The sequence below is a fragment of the Poecilia formosa genome, unplaced genomic scaffold (genome assembly GCF_000485575.1).
Source record: "Poecilia formosa unplaced genomic scaffold, Poecilia_formosa-5.1.2 Scaffold423, whole genome shotgun sequence".
In the NCBI taxonomy this organism is placed as follows: domain Eukaryota; kingdom Metazoa; phylum Chordata; class Actinopteri; order Cyprinodontiformes; family Poeciliidae; genus Poecilia; species Poecilia formosa.
In genome coordinates this window covers 363,494-385,022 of record NW_006800362.1, presented here as the reverse complement: position 1 = coordinate 385,022, position 21,529 = coordinate 363,494, and the positions used below count along the sequence as shown (strand labels likewise).

Here is a 21,529-nt window from a genome sequence, read left to right as displayed (position 1 = left end):
CATCGACCTGCTGGTGGTTGGTCTCTGATCACATTACAAGCCTGAGGAGTTTTCCCACGCCTGTGTTGTTTGTGTTTATGTCCTTTCGAGAGTGCAAGCTGTGGCCATGTCGAAATCTTCAAAAACTGAGGCTTCAAAAACAACACCCAAGAGAAGAGGATTTTGAACAGGTAACATCCGTCTGCACGGAACCACACTGTCAAAAGTTTGTAGCTTCTCCAAATCAGAGGTCAGCCAGCATCTTGGGGGAACGATTGTTTGAAAATCAGCCGTACTATAAGCATGGAAGCTTGTTCTGTTTGTAAATTTTGCACATTGACACTGATATACCTTAGAGCCAGCAGCTATTTCACATGTTATTTACAACTAAATGTTTTATGATGATAAATCAGGACTTCACGTGAACAACACAAAGCAATTAAACATTGGGAAGTGGAAGAAAAATTATACTGAGTATTTTTTTTTACTTTTTAAAGATGAGTAAAAAATAAACTTTTGGGAGTAGCTTTAATTGAGTGCCGTTTGCCCGTTTCTCTAATTAACGCTCCTATTGCCCCTTTTGTCAGTTTAGGTAGGTAGGCATGATGTGTTAATCTCAGATAGGGAATAATGATGAGCTATAGAGAGGATGTCAGTTTTCCTCAAACACAAACAAAAAAGAAAAACTAACTTCTAACTACCTTAAAACTGCTTTAGTGCACTGCTTACATTTAAAATCTGTTCCCTTTTCTCCAAAACCAGTACGGATTACCAGTAATACATGGGGACATAATAATGGCAGAGAAACTGCTTCAAGAAAGGTGACTGTGAAGGTATGAAGTGCATGCATGAGGAAATTCGATGTCTGTCTTAGAGAGGCCAGGCAGGAGCACAAAAGGGAAAGGAAACATAAGCTGCAGAACAACAAGATAAGGGAGGTCTGGGCTGATATGAAAACTATCTCAGGGTGATATAAGACAACCACACAAAGGAGAGGGAGCCTGTGAAAGCACAACAGCTCAACCCTTTTTGATTAGCAGGTTTGACAGGTGAGCTATATCAGTTCGTGATTGCCAAACCAGCACCACATTCGAGAACTACTCAACACCCCCTCCAGAGCAGCACACACTATCGCCGAAGACCCAGGTGAGCTGAATGCCTAAAGAGGCTTTGACAAAGAGATGCAGGCAGCCTGGTCAGGGTTTGTCCAAGGATACTAGAGCCCTGCTAGATGGGGAGGTAAACGAAGCACATACAAAGCTGTGGCACAGAGGAAGGCCCTGAATAGACTGCCGGATATTCTGAACAATACTCAAAAATCAACTGCACAACACGGCCACCAGGCAAAGAAGTGTTTTTGTTTGATTTTTTTTTCTTTGTAGCGTTTTTTTTTTCTTTTTTTTTTAACCAATCTTGCAACACAAAGAGACTAAGAAACTTTTCTCACTGTGGTCATAAGGCTCTATAACTCATCTCTGCTATATCAGAAGGGAACAAATCAACAGACAAGTAATCTCTGCTCAAATTGCATTTCTTTGTTTGCAAGAATTTCTTCTTTTCAATATGAAAGTTTGCTCTACTTGAACAAATACGACATGTTCTTTTCAGTGAAATGTAGTGTTTACATCTTGTTTAAACACTTGTTTTTGATGACAAGTTTAACATTTTTTCTTTCTCTGTTGGAAGGTTTCTATCGTAGTGCCAGCTAAGTGTTGCTACACTGCTGCTGGACCCTTAGCCTGGGAATTAAATACCAAAATTTACAAAGTACTCATGCACTTACTATAAAAGGCCACTTGACGCAATTCTACTGATGTATTCTGGGTTTATAGATAATTGGATGAATATAGTTGGACCTAAGTAATACTGAATATCCTCTTAAAAGTTATTTCAGGAATTAAGCTCTAAATTATGCATAAAATAAAAAATAAAAAAATATGTTTGATTTTATAGTTTAGCTAATGGAATTTAGATAATAAAAATGAAAAAAAAAAAGGATTTTGTTTCATTTCATGACCTAAACAAACAGGGAAGACTGCTGACTTGACAGTTGTGCAGCAGCAGATGTTGCACAAGTGTCAGCATCAGATGGTCAATGAAATGAGCCATAAATGTTCGTTGCTGGGAAAAAAAAACAAAACAAAAAAAACTGGCTGTTCAGATTGCTGTTTGCAAGCATATTACTGGAAAGTTAGTGAAAGAAAAAAAGTGTGATTAAAAAATATACAAAAAAGATGATTCCAGCCACAGTCCACATTCCCTAAACTCTTCAATCAGTGGCGCACGCAGACTGGCATATTCCTTGAGTTGACCCAGTGACAACATCAGTTGCCTTGTTGTCCAAAGTACTGTTTTAGGCAAGCAAATTTTATATTTCATTTGGAAATCAAGGTGCCGGAGTCTAAAGAAAGAAGAGAGGACCACAGTAATCCAAGTGGTTTGAGGTCTTGTGTCAAGTTTTTAAAGTCGGTGATGATTTGGGGAGTTACGCCAGCAGCTGGCATAACTCTTTCTAATAAATGTCATTAGCTTTAAACCATGAACTAAAATAACTGAAATGTGTCACTGCATCTAACAAATCAACAGAGTTTACCTGATTTACTGAAATAAATTACATTCAATGATAAACAAATTGACAGGAGTTTCCCTTGTGAAGAAATGGAGTGCACAGGAACAAAGGTGTCCAAGGCGACCTTGCTCTCAGAGGTTTAGGAGTACAGTCACGACAGAAGCCTCATGCATCTTACCCTTGATGTATGATCCACTAAAAATGAGCCTCAAGACCACATTCAGTCCACAAAGTGTGTGAGAACTGCAGTCAGTCATTCAAATTTCCCCATTATTCTCCATTTTTTGACACTGTGTTACAACTTGCCCCGAGAAACAATATGAAAACCTTTCCAACCAGCGTTCAGTCACAATTATGGGTGCCATGATTTGCTCCACTGAACTGGAGAGTTTCTCCCACCATGTTTCCAACACAAAAAAGGTACATATCCAGGGGGCTGATGGTTTGATAATGGCAAATGCACAATGCACTAAAGTGTAGTGCAAAAAAACACCCTGTCACCATTAAACTGTGCAGACAAGAACCAACACATCCTACTAGTTCACTCCTATTTGTACCTGCACCCCTATCGCTTTAACCATCGCTCTTTCTACATGTCAAGTGCCTTGCAAAAGTACTCATTCTTAAATTATTAACTTTTTTTCATATTTTGACCATTTACAAAAAATAAAGCTGGTTCCATTTGAGTGAGACATTATTTTTTAAGACTTTTCACAAAGAAAAATCTGAAAGTGGGACATGAATTTGTTTTTTTCAGCTCTGCTTAATCGATACTTTGTAGAAGCACCTTTTACTCAATTACAGCTACAAATGTTTTGTGGGTATATCCCCAACTTGTTTTACACATAGAGGTATCATTTTGTACATATTCTTTGCAAGGTACTTCATGCTCAAGCAGATCAGATGGAGATTATCTTTAAACCCTATCAGATTTTTCTACAGATTATGATCTTTATATAATCGAGTAGTCTTCCTGCACGTGATTCCAAATGGAACATCGTTAAAATGCAATGCAATATTCCCATTACTGTTTTCAGTATTGTGGTTGATGGCAGGTATTTACCATCTCAGCAAGAGTTAAAACAGCAGGTATGAATAATAATTTTTGAAAATATAGAAACAGTTCAGTAAAAAAAAAAAAAACAACAACCAATTTGGCTCTGTATTCAATTAAAAATATAGGCAAACACTGACAAATGTTCAACATCTTTATGTTGGGCAAAGGGTAAAAAAACAAGACACATCATAAAAAGCAAAAAAAGAAACTTTAATGAGAAAAACGAGCAATATTTTCTGTCAAATGAAATTGCTTAACCAAACAAAGATAACTGTACCAAGTAGAGGGAATGAGGCAGTTCTTGCATTTGGTTTAATTAGATTTCACATACTTAAGTTTGTACTTGGTCCAAGTGACATGCCAAGGTATAAAAATAAAAACTCCCTCTGTTGAAAGTATCTTTGTAAGACAAAATGTTCGGACAAAAGAATGGATCAAGCATTTTTAAACCTCTGTGAATAACCTTGAAGTCCATAAAAAAAAAGGTTGAAAAAAAAAAAAAAAAAAAGACAGAAGCAGACTGCACTATTCTTATGTAACTGGGATGTGTGCATGGAGGTGTGATCTCAATGAAAAGGAGACACATGCACTCAGATTCTTTTCCATGCACTTTAGTTAGAAGGGAAAGCTACTAGATATCAAAGCAAAAAGCCCACAGATCAACCATAAGCCTCTATCAGAGAAAATGAATTCAAGGTCGGTTGCTGGTTCAGGTAGCGGATGTGACGCGCCACGGCAAAAGCAGAACAAGTCACCACAGCACAGAGGAAAGAAAAAAAACACCTGAAAACATCAATTTCTGAGAAAATTCTGATTTTTGTTTTAGTAGTTTAAAAATAGTAAATGTTCCGTTTGAAATTAGCTTTCTGACTGACTAATTTGATCCGGAAGTGCATTTAAGTGTTAAGGTGGGGAACACCCTCACTGCTGCTGCTGTTGGTTTCAGCCAATAAAACATGTCGATCAAAGCAGATACTTCCTGGTTCGGTTTCTGTTATTCAACACAGACAGACTAAGCTGAATTCTTTACTCATAAACTGAACTGTGGCTGCTACAGCATGTTGCTATGATAACTGCAGCCTTAATGAGGTTGTGAAGGATTGATCATTCAAGGTTCAGAAGGAGAAAGTTAGTGTTTTAAAAAGTAACCAGTGAAAGTTTGATCCAAACCAGGAGTAACAACTGTTGCATACCTTGTGTTAAACCATTAGAACTGTCCTTATCTGAGCTGTAAAAAAGGACTCTGTTTTGTTTTTTTTTGTTGTTTTTTTTTTTCAATGGCCCATAGGCCTTGGATGAAATAAATGTTAAATTTGGAAATGAAAGTGCAACAGTCAGGAGGAGGAGAGCAGAGGAACAGAATCCATGTTGCTTGAAGTCTGTTGGGAAGTTTCCAGAGTGATTTGGGGAGCCATGTTACCTACCGGTGCTGACCCACTGAATCTATTGAGTCTACCAGGACACTGTAAAGCAATTCATGTTTCAATTCTTTTTTTTTTTTTCTTTAGTCTAATATTTAGAGAAAATTAACCAAATACTTCAAATACCATGTGCATATTAAATGTATACAAGTTGAGTTAAATTTTTGGAGCTGAAATTAAGAAAATAAATGACCTACGATTTTATTTTAATTTGTTCCAATGCTCCTGAACGTTGCACTTACTGCAAGAAACTTAAAAGCTTTCATCAGCCATGTGATGCCTGCCTGCATCCTAGAAAAAAGGCATCATCAATGCAACCAGCTTCATATCTTGAGGTCACCCTGTCTATCCATGCTGCTAATTAGAGGTTAATATAAACTCACAAAACCCTGTCTTTTGTTTTGACTTGCAGTACATTAGCTCCGCTGATAAGAGCCATAAAGACAGTTGTGAATACTCCATTTTCTGTGACGTGCCTGACATATTACTGATTTAATGCGGTGGAGAGAGGTAATGAGGAAATCAACATGCAATTCCAGCACACATTAGATAAGAGAATAGCCTCGGTGGCAAGTCGGTGATGGCAGCCTGTGCCTTCCCTCCCCCGACCCCCAAAAAAGAAAAAAAAAAAGACAAAGTAAGATGTAAAGATGAAGCAGAGATGCAGCACAAAGTAATGGCGACTGAAAATCTCAGCTTGCATGTAACCACACTAGACCACACAAGTGGAATGAAGACAGAGAACAGCTCATTGATTGGTTCAATTGATGAAACAGTCAATCGTTCATTGACCTGTCCGCAAAGAAGGAGGCAGTGCTTCCTGACATGTGTTTGGCCAGCTCAAACATAACACTACTCACAACAGAAGACGAGGATTTTATCTGTCTTTGTTAGTTCATACTGCAAGTAGTCATGTGGATGCTTAACGGTGAGTAAAACAATCAGATATCTAAACTAATTGAGTTTTAACATTTCAAAATGCCAAAAAAGAAAAAAAAAAGAAAAGATATTTCTAAATTAAATTATTGATGTTTCCTGTAGAGAAAACAAACACCACCGGTGCTTCGATGCCAAGAAGCAGTATGGAGTTACAAGCCACTCAGCACATGTCATCAGCGGAGAATATCCTCTAAAAGCTGGAATTCAACAGTGTGTTTTGACAATTCTGTCTCAGCCTTGACTGGCAGAGAATGGCAGCCAATCCCCATTTCAAATGTGACAAGCAAAAACAAAGCCTGTCAGAATGAGTTGGAGAGATGTCTACTGAGAGCCACATGTGGAGAGAAACAGAGTCGGGGGGGGGAACATGGCGGAGGGAGAGGAGGCGGTTTGGAGGAGAAACCGTTACTCCTCCGCACGACTCTGTCCCTGAGAAACACGTCATGCTGCTCCCCCCTCAGTGGGGGTCTCTGACAGGATACTGTCTGTGCAGCACTCCCCCCTCCCTGTGTGATTGATGAGTCTCATTTTGCCAATTAATGGAGAATCCCCTGTTGACTACCATCAGATTGTCGTTTGTAACTGTTAGTGTTTCTGACTGTCACTGATTCCTTTTAATTAGTGATCTCTTACTCTTCTGACTTTTCTATAGTTTCTAGGACTTTCAAAGCAAAGTGCACAGTGAAATGCTGGGGCTGTGGTGCTGTAGCCATCGTCCTCATGAACGGACAGAAACCTTTGCACAGCCCAAACAACAGTGGACTTTTTCTGTGAAGAAACAGTGGTAACATAAAAGTTACTCTGTTTATCCTGCCATGCATGTTGGAATATGTCCAAAAAAGCTTTTTATACAAGCACTAAGAAAAAGAAATGAAAATTTTGTGAAACATCAACTCCTGTAAAGCAGGTTAAAAGTTTACTACTAGATATATATAGAGAGGGTAAGGTTTTCTTGCTACTTAAGCCTTCAGCATGCTGAGGTGAGGTCAACATTGCAGACAAACAGTCTACATAGGGTAGCATTAAATTAATTGATTGCCTGGACGTTTGTCAGGACTCAAGTTCAACCCGGAGGCAGGCATGATCACTGCTCAGTTGTCTGAATATGAAATAATAAGGTAGCTTGCAGAAACGTCAAAGGTAAGAAGTTCAAAGGGAAAGAAAACTTCCCAAATCAATAAAGAACTGGGGAGAAAAACCACAATTAAAATACAAAAGGAGAGGAACTGACAAGGAGCAAACGAATGCAGGTTCCCCAAATGCTAAGGTGGTGATTACTGGCCGATAAACAGGTGAGTCTCATTAATACCAGCCTGTGTCTGTGGGGACATAAGAGACAAACTATGGTGAATGGCTTGTAAACAAAAAGGGAAAATGACAACAATCTCCAGTATCATGACGGAGATATGTAAAAAGGTTAGAGTGGGATATTATTTTTAAAAAAGTACATCATAAACCCATAGATAGCAACAGTGTGCCAAATGGAGCTTACAATCAGTTTAAAAAAAAATCTAACAGTTTACTTGGATAATAAATCATAATGTCACCTAATATTTTAGAAGATATAAAACATGGATAATCAGAGTTAAAAAAAAAACAAAAAACAAAAACAAAAAAAAACAAGCAAGGTTATACATAAAACAGAAATGTAATCTGAGGAGTTTAAAGAATATTTTGGAAGGTTAAACCAAATAATAAAAATATGAACTAAAATTCAATGACAGAAGCAAGAAGAAATTTTAACCACCACGTCAGCTGATGATGATGACCTTTCTTTGTAGGAAAAGATCCAACAATTTCTGCAGAAAATCCTACTGGTCTAAAACTAGAAATACAAGTACACAATTTCACAGTATGATCTCTTACTACATTGATGGTTATTGCTAATATTTCCAGCTTCTGTGGTTTACAAGAAAAGCTGAATAAAATGATGTATTATTTCTGATTTTCGGGAGCATGACGTTTCCATCTTCAGTGAAATTTCACTCCAACTGTCTTCTATTGTGGATTCACACACAAAACACTGTAAAGCCTTTCAAGGTCTTATTTACTTGACAAATAACTCTGATCACGTTCCTCCTCCACTTGCATTTGATAGAATAATTTGCCATCAATGGGGCACACCATTCACCTGAGTCTCAGGGATTTCATTAAAACATCAAATGAAAGTGAAATCATGAGCCATGACGGAGGAGAGCCAGTATGGCTAAGCAGAGAAGCATGGCCGGTGTCTACTGCAGGATTAGAGCTCGGCAACAAGTGCTCATGGGGGGCTTTGCATCAAACCCAGGAGCCCATGACAAATGAGGGTGGTTGGGCCTCTGTCTATTACCCTGCACTAAGCCCGGGCCTTTTGGGGAAGTAATGAGGTGCAGATTGGAGCCTCTGCCGCTGGGTTCTTAGCCTGAGTTTCAGTAGAGCAGAAATAATCAGCAGAGACCCGTGTCAAAAGTAGGAAAGCTACACAACTGCTGAGCAACACACAAAAAGACTAAAATAAAGTAAATCAACTAAACAAATCATTCCCAGGACTTATCACATGTTGCCTCCTTGCCACTTAACCTCCCATCCTATGTTTTTGACCTCAGACCAAAGAAGCCATGACACTGAAAGTGTGTCAGACTGTGTTTTATACAGCAGGTTAGCTGGCCTGAACACCTACAGGACATGACACGTCCCAGAGGACTCCCTCCAGGACTGGCAGGGCATGGAGGCTTTATCAGAGGAATGTGACACTTGTTCTGTCTGGAGCCAAAGGTTCAGAGTACATCAAGGGAGCATCTTCTGTGCTCCAGGCCACACCCCCTCTCAGCTCCAGAGAGCAGCAATCTCACTCTACTGGTAAACAGAGCTGCCTCATGGGGCCAAGTGTCACAGTCTAACAAGACACTGATTGGCAAACGGTAAGGAAATTCTCTCTCATGGCATGAGGGCTAAGAAAGCCACTGTCTGGAAGTGACAAAAGTGAGTAGAAGCAAAATATTCTGGACACATTTTGCTCCAAAAAAAAGTTTAATTGTTTTATAGAGATTACCACCCTGATACTTGATGATGCAGTAAAGCATTTTTAATTAGGTGATGAAATAAAACTGAACAGTAGGACATTTAAATGCGTTGTTCCTAAAACCCATGTTTCCTGGATTTGTATTAATGTTCCTGCATCTGACATGAATTATAGCTTTCAATGATTTGTGAGCTACAGTTGAACATTTTTATACGTTAAACATTCTTTTACTGGCTTTTAAAGATTTAAATGTTCTTGATCTAAAGGCAGGTCTTTAATTAATCCCGAGAGTTGGGGGTGGGGGGGAACCCTGCAGGGAAGCATCTTTTACTTATTATGGCTCATGACTGTAGAACAGACTCCCTGAGGACCTGAGGGCAACTTGGAGGGTTCACAGTTTTACAGGAAAAGGCAAGATAGAGGTAAATTCAAAATTATTCATATCCCTGAAAGATTTTAATAAACCTTTTAATTATACCAACATGTCATCTGTCTGGAAATTTTTTTTTTATGTTAGTTCTATTCCGTATGGCTACATTTTTCACTTTTCTGTCAGCTTTTTCCCTAATTATGACAAAAAGAAAACAAGATCCAAACATCAAAGGTTTCATGTGACTTTCAAACAGAGCTGCACTCTTCTTCTTCTGCAGACTGTGAAACTGCAGAAACCACACACTAAACTGTGCCACCTATCTGCGTTGTATATTGACGTTATTTGTTTATTTATAACTTTATTATTATTAGTTTCCCGAAGGAACAATACCTGCATTTTTGCAAAATTGCTTTGTATGTTGGATTTAATTTTCCCTTTGGAATTCCCTATTTGTAATAAAACAACATCAAGTAAATAATAAATAACAACGTCCTTATTGGAGTTTTATTGAATTTACTTTTTAAAAATGCGCACAGCTGCAAAGTGATGAAATTATAGCCTGTATTGGCATCTTGAAGTTTGTTACATTAGGCCCTTAAGCCATGCTAAGCTTGTAAAGCGCCATGTTGCTGATTAGATAATTTCTCGGTGGCAGCCGCGACTCAGTTAATGTAATAACCGACGTATTCTCGGTGCAGAACGCAGAATATATAAGAGCTAATGCTGCCAAGCACACCTAAAAACACAGCGTCAGTGTTTCTTTTATGAAAACTGTTCTGTCACACATGATGAAAGTACATGTTATAAAATAGTTCTGTTACTTTGTGAGAGGAGCGCGCAAGAGTCATCAGATCCCAAACTTGATTTTAAAAGTGTTCCTCCAGACAACACGTATTAAGAAGTGTTAATTTTCTTCGTTTCAACATTGCATTATTCATTATGAAGCATCACTAATTATTTCAAAGAGTGCAATATTCTGTGGCTTCATCCTTTGTCTTTACTTGATTTGAATCGTTGAGGTGACAGACGTATTCGCAGAACTCAGGAATGAGATAGGACCGTTTCCAGGCACCTTTACTTATTTAAAGTCATTTCCACAGATTTTTTCTCGTTGTAATTAAAAGCCGACGTGGTTCGGCTGTGCTCTGCTTAATTGGCCAAGCAGTTTACAGTGCATTTCATTAGCGGCGGAAAACACACAGGGTGAATAAAGGGGAGGTTAAAAGAAGGTGGTGATTAGGAGGGAGTGCTAACACACTGCAAAGGATTTAGGAATGAAGGTTGAGCATTTTTTTTTATTTAATTATATAAATTATTAGGCCTTACCAAAAGTCCCTCTAGTATTAGTTGACCCACTTTTTCAGATACTAAACAGACAAAATAAACCAAATAAATCGGGAACATTAGTGCTTGTTCAAACGCACGAAATGAAATGAAAAAAGTCACTTCTGTGAATTCAAATCTTAAGATGTTGTTGATCACAGTAAAACCGTGATCTACCAACGGTGGAAATGAAATCCTTATGCAATATAAAACAAGCAAGTCTGACACAAGAAGAAAGAAGAAAAAATATATACCAGTGAAAGTGGTTTTCGCAGAAATGCAACTTAACGGTCATGTTTACCTGCAAAACAAATGTAGGTGTCTTTCTTCTTACAATCAGCCAGCTGCTAAATAGAGCAACTGGCAGCCTTTTATTTGACAATAAGTGTCTCTTGCAGCACTTCTACACAAACCAACCTCGAAGCCAACAGCATGTCTTAGACAAGAGCCATCAGCAAACATATTTTAGTGAAGCTCTCACTTTGAAGACCGAGCTAAAACAGGGTGAAGACTGCAAGAGAAACATGGAACCTGTGTAAATTTCTCTGTCAATTTTTAAACCATAGCGAAAGTATTACAGGCTTGCCTCAGGGCTGGTAAAAAGTGCATCTGCTCTGACCCTGTGTGGGTGGACCAAGCTGGTTTCAGAAAAGGACTCTTTGAGGATGGCGGGCCCAAATCCAAGGACTACGGGCTTCAGTTCCACCAGTAGGTATCAGTTACAAATGGAGATTTGTACTGTTGCTCAAAGAGCCCTGTCCTGGTATGCAAACAGAGTAAGTAAAGCAATAAGCTGGATTCTCTAAACTATTTTCCTTACATTCAGTATTAGAGCTTCAGGGTAAGTAAACGCAAGTCTAGAAATCCAAACTAACTGTGTAAACTCTTGGATATAGAACAGTTCTTTACTAAAGGAAAACCTGAACAACATGTTACCGCTCTGATCCGATCATGACTAATCGGAGGACAAATTGTTAAATGATTGGACAGAGAAACAAGGACTCAACAAGCACAATTACAACAAACTGCTTGACATAGCCCTTAGGGAAACCCAACTGCAGTGTCGCTCATTTCCACAAGCACAAAGTCTAACCAAAGTAATGCAGCTTAATGACACCTTCCTCCTTGTCACTCAGTGTGGAGACAACAAAATACTCTGAGTGTGGTATTCAGGGAAATAAAAGGTTAAGCTGAATATCAATACATTGGGTTAAGTCATTAAGCGCGACACAGTGAGATGTATTAGACATGTCCAAGCATTCATCAGGCTTCTGCTTGGTTTCTCATAGCGCCCCATCGAGCCACCTCACTACATCAATATTCTAGTATGCAGAGTCCCACTCTACTCTGCTGTGTAACAACCAGCAGCAAACACACATTTCTACATCTATGTGTGTGTGTGTGTGTGTGTGTGTGTGTGTGCGTGTGTTTGTGTGTGTGATGGTGCATGTGAAAGCAATAGCCTCTGCAGTGAAATAAGGCTCTCTGGGGTCTTGTGCCTCAACTGTAGAGCCTTTCTGGGCCCCCATTACTTCTGACAGATAGAGATCACTAAACTGCTGAACAAACACCCCATTCAGTAATTTGCATACATTACAGTAATGAAAAGAGAAAAATGTATCAATAAAGCCAAATGGAGTGCTTCTGGTACGTCTTTCTCTTTTTCTTTCTTTCATTATTTTCCTTTTCCATCATTTCAGGCAACAACTTTTAACTAAAAGGTAAGAAAGTGATTCGATAACATCCGTATTGACTTTTTACTTGACGATGATCTAATTTCTTAGCCTTAAACAAATTGAAATCAGAAGAAAGGAGAGTAAGCAAACAAAAATTAGATGCATTGCTTTTAAAACATGGTTTATCTCTAGAAAATTATCACTCACATTAAAAAGTGGCTCCTCTACTTCTAATGAATACAAATACTGACTGCCTCATTCATCACAGCCCACATCAGGCAAGACAACAGAGCTTCGCTGAACTTTTTCAGGGCTACTCAAGCATCAAATGCATGACTTTTAGCTGGTGTTGTTCCTCCATCTGTCATGCTTCAAGGAGCCAACATCCCTTTTTTCCCATCCCCGGATAAAGTTAAAGAAAGCATCTTTGATTATTCTACTTCATGTGTATCGATGAAACTGGGGAAAAAAACAACAAAAAAGAAACAATCTTAAATAAACAGAGGTCCTGTTCCAAGAGTCATTGTTTCAACAGTGCATCATTCAAACCTTCTACAAATAAGCAGGTTTTTCGTTGTGGTTTACGTATTTTAGTTTCAATCCACTGATTTGTTTGAAATTATGAAAAACAACCAAACCTGCTGGAGATTCTAAGGCTCTGCGTTCTCTCATAAATACTCACAAAAATTTAAACTTAGCAATTATTATGTCTTTGCTTAGAAAAGGTAAAAATATTTTACAGCTCCTGCAGCAACACGCAACTCAATGGTGTTATTTTACGTCCTTATGTTACAGTTATAAAAGAGAAACTGGACTCAGCTAAAACAGGTAGGTTAAAACTTTTAAAGAACCACAGCTGCTATCCTTTCCAGACTTACTGCAAATATACTTACTGCTTGTGTTTTTTCTAAGGGAATAAAGGACCAAATAGAAATCACTATCACCAGTAAATGTAAAAATTCCCCAATCAAGATTGTGTCTGTGCTTTTCTCTTAAATGCATTCATTCAAATAATACATTATAACTGGTAAAAAAAAAAAAAAAAAAATCAACTTAATCTACAGCATAATCTTCCAACAGTAGAGGCAGTAAAAACAGGAAATTACGTTATCTATGTGAAATACCATGAGGGAAGATACATGGTCATGTTAAAGCAGAGAAATATTCATAGGCTAACATTCTGGAGATTACAATTTCAATCTGTTTCATCTCTGCTCAGCTATATTCTCAGTTGGCTGAACCACCAATAAAGATATATAAAGCCAGTGCTTGACAGAAGTACCTGTCTGACTTCAGAGAGTTATCACCAAACAGAGAGGAAATGATGAGAGGTATTTCTGTCAGTTAAACTTGTTTTGAAATTAACCTGCGATCATGTTTTTTTTTTTTTTTTTCTCCACTGAAATGGACACAAAACTGCTAAAGATGGCAGATGTAGCCCACTTTAATTAGCTAAAATTATGTCTAAGAGACACTGGAGCGTAATGAGTTTTGGAATCGTGCCAACAGTCGCAGAGAGGCAAAAATTAAACCTTTTACTTTTCCACAGCAGAAGCAGAAGCAGCATCTAAAAAAAGCTACATATTAAGCTACGTTTCATCCAGAAGAGCATGGTTACATCTAATCAACTTATAAAACTAGGTATTTCTATCCATTGTTAGTGATTTAAAAAATGAAATATCATTTATGATACAGTATACACCTTAATTTTCAATGCATTAGAATAAACGTCCCAGTGAGTCTCGTCTGTAAGAATAAAAGCACCTTTTGAAAATAACTTTTTTTTTTAAGTCCCCATTTCTGTTTGTAAAAGCTTTTTTGGTCTGAGACAATATTCTAATTTTAAATGACATGTTTTCATGAGATGTAAGTGAAAAATCATCATAATTAACAGCAAAATGGCTTTCAAACATCCATCTGTGTGCAATTAATCTATATAATGTGTTTCACTTGGTGATAACGTTCCATAAATAAATGGGGTTTTCAATAATATTCTAAATTATTGAATGGGTCTGAATACGTTATGAAAATCACGTTTCTTTTGCTTATTCAGATATTAACTGATATGAAAAAACAAAATTAAGTAGTTCGGAAAAAAAAGTATTTTGTTGCTTCCTTTAAAAAGTATTTACACTCCCCTCAACTTTTGTCACTCAGCATACTTACAGCAATTAAAAGTAAGCAAGGAAAAGAATAAAGTAAATGTCAAAAATGCGCCGTAAAACATCCCGTTCAAAGCTTTCCTCAAGCTTCGTAAGAGTCCCAGTAAATGCGGAAAAAAGGTGATCAGATTACAGCAAAACAACATTAAACATTTGGCTAACACATTTTGAAAAACTAAGTAGACTAACGGCAGTACCATGCTATGGACGTCTTTATCTTCTGCAGAAATTTGAGGGAATTGAGCTAAACTGAAGATAATTCTGAAAAAAACAGGTTTCAAAAGTCTTGAGACTGGGTCAGAACTGCACTTGAGTGGTTTAGATCACCGTATATTTATGTGTTACCGTGGCCTAGTCCAAGTAGAGGCTGAAATGCAAATTAGATTCCTATTTACAAAAGCTCTCCATCATATCTGACAGTTCAATCAGTGCCTTTTCCAAAGAAGAATGGCCAAAAATTAAGCAGATTTAAGTTTGCGGCTGCATTGTGTCCAAGTAATAATAAATAAGGGCTTTTTTCGACCCATAATTATGACACTAGAATCTGTGATAGTCTTTGTTTAAGAAAAGAAAGAGTAAGGAAAAGACAAGAACCAAAAATATCAGAGACTTTTAAAGTTTTCTTAGCTTTTAACACCGAAACATTCAGGTGAGATTGGGAGAAGAAGGGGAGCGAGGTTTTCTCAGGTCATGGCCAGTCGGCTTCTCACTGCTAACCTCCAGGGAGGAGCTCCAGACAGTGAAAGAGAGCCATACTGCAGTAAATCTACACTTCCCCATTTCCTCTCGCTCTAGCCCTCCAGTTCTCCAAGGATTCAGGGAATCAATACTGGCATCAGGGGGCAGAGCAGCTTTCCTGCCTGCTAGCTCCTGAAGCCACGTGAAAGCCTCGGGTTTGCTCATTCATTTTAATTTCAACACGTTAAACGCTTTTTGGGGATTTAAAGCAGGTTATTTGTGATCTTAGACTATCACTCTCATAGCACTCAGTATCTAAATAAATGCCAGATTAAAGGCAGAAAGTATCGGGTTATGTGTTACCACACCAGACAATTTTTCAACTACTCAAGAGGTTGCTTTTTTTTTTTTTTTTATCATTTTTTATTATGTTAGAAGCCACAAAACGGATCCTGGAGAGTGTTTTAATGTTTTTACTCTTTCTAATGTAAGGGAATCTAACCTCGGGGTGTTGACATGAGATTTGATTTTCACCACTGATCAAACTTGCAGGTTGAGGACCTTTTTTCTCAGAGAGGTTGCTGAAAAAAAAAAAAGAAAAAAAAAAAGCCAGGGACAAGGCTAATTTAATTTTTGGGGGGAGCAGAGATGCTCAGGTTAGAGTGAAGCACTCTGTTATCGAAACGGGAGCGGTGCCACGAGGAAAGATGGTTCTGTTGAGAGGCTTGTGTGGCCCGGTCAAGAGATGAAATCAGGGATAGGCGATAAGATGGTGTGAGGGGGCTAGAAGCCCCTATTAGAGGCCCTCAGGGGACAGGCAGCAGTGGCAGAGTGCAGTAAAAATAGCTATGGGCACGACTTCACTCTTGGGACACAGGGAGGAATGAAGAGGGAGATCTGATCAACATTTCGGAGCAAGGCAGTCGGATCCATTCCCACCACACTCCCCTGGGTGTCACCTATCAAACCAAGTGACTTAAACTGCTCGCCGCTGCCGGGCAGAACACAAACACGCACGTTTACGAGCAACACCGACAGTACTCAGTGTGGAGGAAAACAAGCATGCAGGGGTGTGAGAATCACCAGACTAAAAAGGATATGGACATCTTTTCCACAAACTTATCTTGGGGGTCGTCGGTTTTGGGGAAGTTCTCGATATCGTTCTCCAGTCGCTCAATCTGCTTCTCCATTGTGGTCAGACTGCCCTTTAGGATTTCAGCAGACACTAAAAAAAAACAGAAAAGATAACAATAGATCATTATCAACATTTGGATTTACTGGAAATGATAATGATAATATAAAAAAGTCCTTCCTCCTCCTAACAAAATCAACACAAACGTCGCATTCAAAGAAAAACCAGCTGCGACCGAGGCAGACTGTGTGTTGCGACAAACTGACTACAGTAAACTCAATTTGTGTGTGGCCTAGAAAGCCTGCATGCGTGTGTGTGTGTGCGTGCGTGCGTGCGTGTGTGTGTACAGTGTGTAGTTGTGTCTGCTGTGGCTCATTAATCAGTCTGTAATCACTGTTTGCAGAGTAGCTGTGAAATCCACAGTATTCAGATTAGGCCTTTCAAGTAGAAACTTCAAACAGCAAGCAGCGTCTAATGGGATCAGACGGGACAGGAGCATGGATGCAGTCCCAAGTTTAGGTTGCACTTTTAAGTTTTATTGATGCACGCAGATGCAATATAAATAACTTTAGAGGCTTTGTCAATGAATTGCGGTTCCGGCTAAATTTGGCTCACAGGGTAGTGGATCGAAAACCTTTTGGTTGATTTTTTATAGCCGTGAAAGCAAAATAAACTCCTAAATGGATTCATATGTTAGATGAGTAGTTAACAAGAAGCTTGGGCTGATGATGAGAGTGTACGTGAACGATGAAAACACTGATAAAACTCAGTCTTCAGTCAAACAAAACTGGTTGAAGGGAATGGTTAGGGTTTCCCAGAATACACGGGTTTGTGTTTTTTCTTAAAAAAAAAAAAAAAAAAAAAAAGACCAACATTTTTCTGAAGCTCAGGGTCTGGAACCTAAATAAGGGCAAGAGTTCAGAAGTTTTACAAAATGGTTCACATGAAACGCAAAATGCAGTTTTTCCATTTGTATTTCAGAAAAAAAACTGACAGCCTCATTCCAAGAATATAATTCGGATAAGCCTAAAACCAACAAATGTGCCCGATTGTGTCAAAGGATATTAGAAAATGTGACTAAATTTAAAAAATGCTGTGCTACTCTCCTTGACCTTCTTTACACTTTATCAAGATATAACCCCTAAAGCACTGTTTGTGTTAGATTAACGCAATAATTTATGAACAACAAAAATAGCACATGGTTTAGACATATGGAGATTATTATCTTTATTATAAATTAGTGAGAAAAATTAAGAATTTTGCATTTTTTTTAAAGCAAAGATAAATCTGCGAAATGCCAGTTGATATGAAAAAAGCTAGTCAGCCATTATAAAGGACTTTGTTATGCCAAATAAGATTTTTCCATTTTAATACTGTTCTTTGTTTCATCATCTTTTGACAAATGACTTACTCACAAAGGGGAGTGAATAATTTTGAGATGAACTGGATGGAAAATGATCAAATGCACTTAGATGTAAATGCAGTGGTATTGAGATTAGGGTAAAGAGCCCATCAGACCATTCCTTATTTATTTATCTATTTTTCTTTATCTAGGTTTCAAAGTTCAGATTTAGTCTCAGTTTGTTTTCAGACAGTTAGCTGACGATTGGATCTCAAACCACCTCCAACCAGTCAACTAAACTTCATCCACACACACATTTCTACCAGATCCACATACAGTTCAGCTGTAATTCAGCGTGAGTGAAGCCTGAGCTCTCTGTCATTATTGGACCTTAGAGCGAGCTGCCTGGATAGACAGACTGGGAGATTCCCAGCCCCTCCTCCCCAATTCCCGTAGACTCCGCTCCTGGGAATGACACCGAGCAAAACACAGTATCACATCGCTCGTTTCTCCACTGATGGGGCCTCTGAGATCCCTACGCTTTGCCACTGTGATCTTAGCTTCACTAATGGTGAAAAGGGGGAAGCGAACGAGCAAGAGAGGTGGGCTGATGATGCAAGAAAAGAGACAATTACATTCACACTGAGCTGCTGGGAGGTCTTTGTCAGGCACTGTGCCTTCTGATAGTACTATTATAGTAGCTTGAGGCCTGACTGATAGTACTGAGTAATGGTTTGGCTGAAATACTGATTATAGTAACTACTGTAGCCAAGAAATAGTGGCTGAAGCAAAGTACGCCGGGGTTTCAGGGGAGCTGTTAACAGGATCAGAGCACAGCCATGGGACTTCTGCACAGACTATTGTTTACATGGGAGCTGCCCGCCGCTGAGACACACTGACACAAATATAGAACATGAACTGCTTACCCTGAACAAATCTGTTTCTTATACACCACAATGTATATGCTCATGGGCTAGTTAATGTTCTTTTTAGAGCTACACGCAGCACGTAGTATCAGTTCATTGTTGAGATAATCACTTGTTTACAAAATCTAGCACCAATTCCTTTAGGATATAATTAGTAAATCTACAAAAAAAAAAGAAAATCCTACTCCAATATCCAAGGAGAAAAATAAAATACATAGCACCACCAGAGTTCCGTGAATGCATATGAGGTGGATCAGAGGAGAAACGGAGGACGGGAGGGGTTGGACATTCTGGTAATGGCTGTGAGGAAGAGCAGCACGGGTCTTTTAACAGGCACACTTTACGGAAATAACCGCCAGGCTGCATGATGTATGGGGGACAAGAAAGAGAGCAGGGAAGACAAAAGGCAATTTGAAAGACAAGATTCTAACTTAACATATTTATTGATATGAGGTCTGTAACACTAGCTGTTGGCACATTCCTCCTTCCTACAGGGGAGAGGGAAAAAGGGAAAAACGAGATAAAGACAGAGCACATTATGTTTGCCGTGTACCGCTCAAAATAAAGTGTCAGAGAAACACACTGCGCAGCTCACAATACCAAATCAACCACAATAATGTGAACATGTCAACGTTCGGTTCTGTAATTTGTGAAAGGGGCAATTTTCTTGTTATTTATAGACAAATAGTCCAAGTTTGCCAAGGAAAGTTCTCTTTCAGTGCTTCTTTAGGTTACAAAGAAAAATTAAGACTTTTTTTTTTTACACATGTAGACAAAGTCAAATGCTACAAAACTGAAGGTCTTTCATAAGTGCATCTAGAACCTTGGAGAAGTGAACACATGAGGTAAGTTTGAGTCGCTATTTGCATAAAAATATACCAACATTTCTAAAAGCTACTACTTCAAGATAAGTAGTCGGGGTATCCAGAGTGCGGTCCGGGGGCTATTTGTGGCCCTCAGAATGATTCTGTGTGATACTTTGGATATCTCATGTCTTGGTCCTGGTAACGATTCAAGTTTATTTTAATTATACAGGAAGTTGAACCTCAAACATCAGCAGACTTTTACTCCAAAATGCACTCAGATCGACGAATCATTATCTTTCTCCTTTACAAGCATTTTCAAACAAAAGAATAATCCATATCATGATCTTAATGCTCAGAGTTTGCTGAAAAAAGTGTCTTTACTTGCAAAACAGAAGGTGGTTCACTCAATAAAGGTTAAAAATTGTACACTTTTCTTTTAATATTGCAAACATGATGGATCCCATGTATGTTTCACCTTCACAATGGCTTTTTTTTTTGGGGGGGGGTGCATTTATTTGAAATAAATATGGCACAATTTGTCAATTTGCAAGTAGTAATTTTTTTTTTAAATCTGAATTTCACAAATCTATTTCATTTCAACTAAATTTTTCCCAGTACACACAATTTGTTGACACCATTGCCTTCTAGATTTACATGTTCATCATAAGAGCAGCATTAAAGTTATCATACTGAAACAATCTGACACCAGCTCTACCTAAAGTGAATGCACTTCTATTGAGTAATCTTCCAACTTATTTGATTTGTGGGAAAGATCATGGAACTAAAAGTGAAAAACTGCACAAGCAATTCCCTTCAGCACAACATGGTGGGTCTTGGTGGAGCTGTTGCACATGAACTCTATTAAGGACAGCTGTGTTGCGCTCTAACTACACAGTGGGCACCGGAGGTGATAGCACCCACTCAAGACAGTGTTTGTGATTCCAACAGATGTACAACAGCAGGTTTCAGAGATGTCCCGGAAAAAAAAAAGAAAAAAAACAAGACTGGTATATCTGTATTTTATTATTTTTTTTCTGAAAGCGATGTCAACCTCCCGGTGGAGGAAGAAACGGTGCAGGGGCTGTAAGAAAACTTTGTCGCAGATGAAACGCTACAGATCTGTGGCCCGGCGGAAACCCCGGGGTTGGAAGCAATCTCGGCCCAGCGTGACGCCTCCCTCCTTAAGCCTCTCACGGCCCTATTCGCATATGCAACACAGCAAAGCGAGGGAGCAACCTGGGAGACTTTTTAGGGTCTGTGCATCAAATGACGTAAAATTGTTGAGACAAATTTTATCTCACAGAAATACCAGTTTCAGTTCTGTTTTTTTTTTTCTTTCTTTCTTTCTTTCTTGGTGGTATCTAAAAATGAATTGGAGATGAAGTGGGAAGCGGATTATTTGGCAGGAGAGGTGGAAAACATGAAGAAAAACAAAAATCTGTGCTCCTCTTCCCCCTCAGCCTCTCAAGTTGCAGCAGCCAGAGTGATATTGTTGCTGTGGCACAGCAGTCACATTGTTCTTTCTGATTATCTCGGATCATGTGACGTTACAAACAGCAGGCAGGAGAAAGTGGCAAATTAGAAAATTTAATGGACAGCATAAACAAAGAGATGGGGGGAGTGCCAGTGTAATCTATAAACATTACGGTTCAGTGTTCAGATATCAGACGACTGGCGTCTTCCTGCTCCGTTATAAATAAGTAAATAGTTTCAGTTATTCATCAAATTCTAAATATTTATGTTATGTTGAATTATTTATTATTACACAGATATTTAAGAGATAGCTATTGCATCTTGATAGAAAATAAACAATTTGCATAAGCACAGCTGCAAACACTGTGAATGTGTTGATAGTTGCGTGAAAGTAACAGTAAATCTTTTATTATTTTTGCTCTATTTTCTTCTTTCATTTATCAAGCTGGACTCTTTAATGTACCACAAATATGAACATTAAGACAGATTTGTGAGTCTGATTAAACTAGTGATAACTCCCCGTCCATCCAACAGAGGCCCCAAAGTAGCGTTTCATGTCAGTCATATGATCTAATGTCAGGACATAAATAATAAAACAAATTTAAAATGATATCTCTTACTGTTAAGTATTTTTCCATGATTGTGTACAACATACTTATTAAGATGCAT

At 38.5% G+C, this 21,529-nt stretch overlaps 1 protein-coding gene across 1 annotated transcript in view; it reads right to left on the bottom strand.

The window, feature by feature from the left end:
- The window catches only part of LOC103155365 (protein diaphanous homolog 2-like), a 137,617-nt gene that overhangs the window by 45,150 nt on the left and 70,938 nt on the right, over window positions 1–21,529 (bottom strand). Inside the window, exon 8 of the mRNA XM_016663504.1 lies at window positions 16,282–16,406. Within this exon, the coding sequence (XP_016518990.1) occupies window positions 16,282–16,406 (125 nt within the window). The remainder of the gene's footprint in view (window positions 1–16,281; window positions 16,407–21,529) is intronic.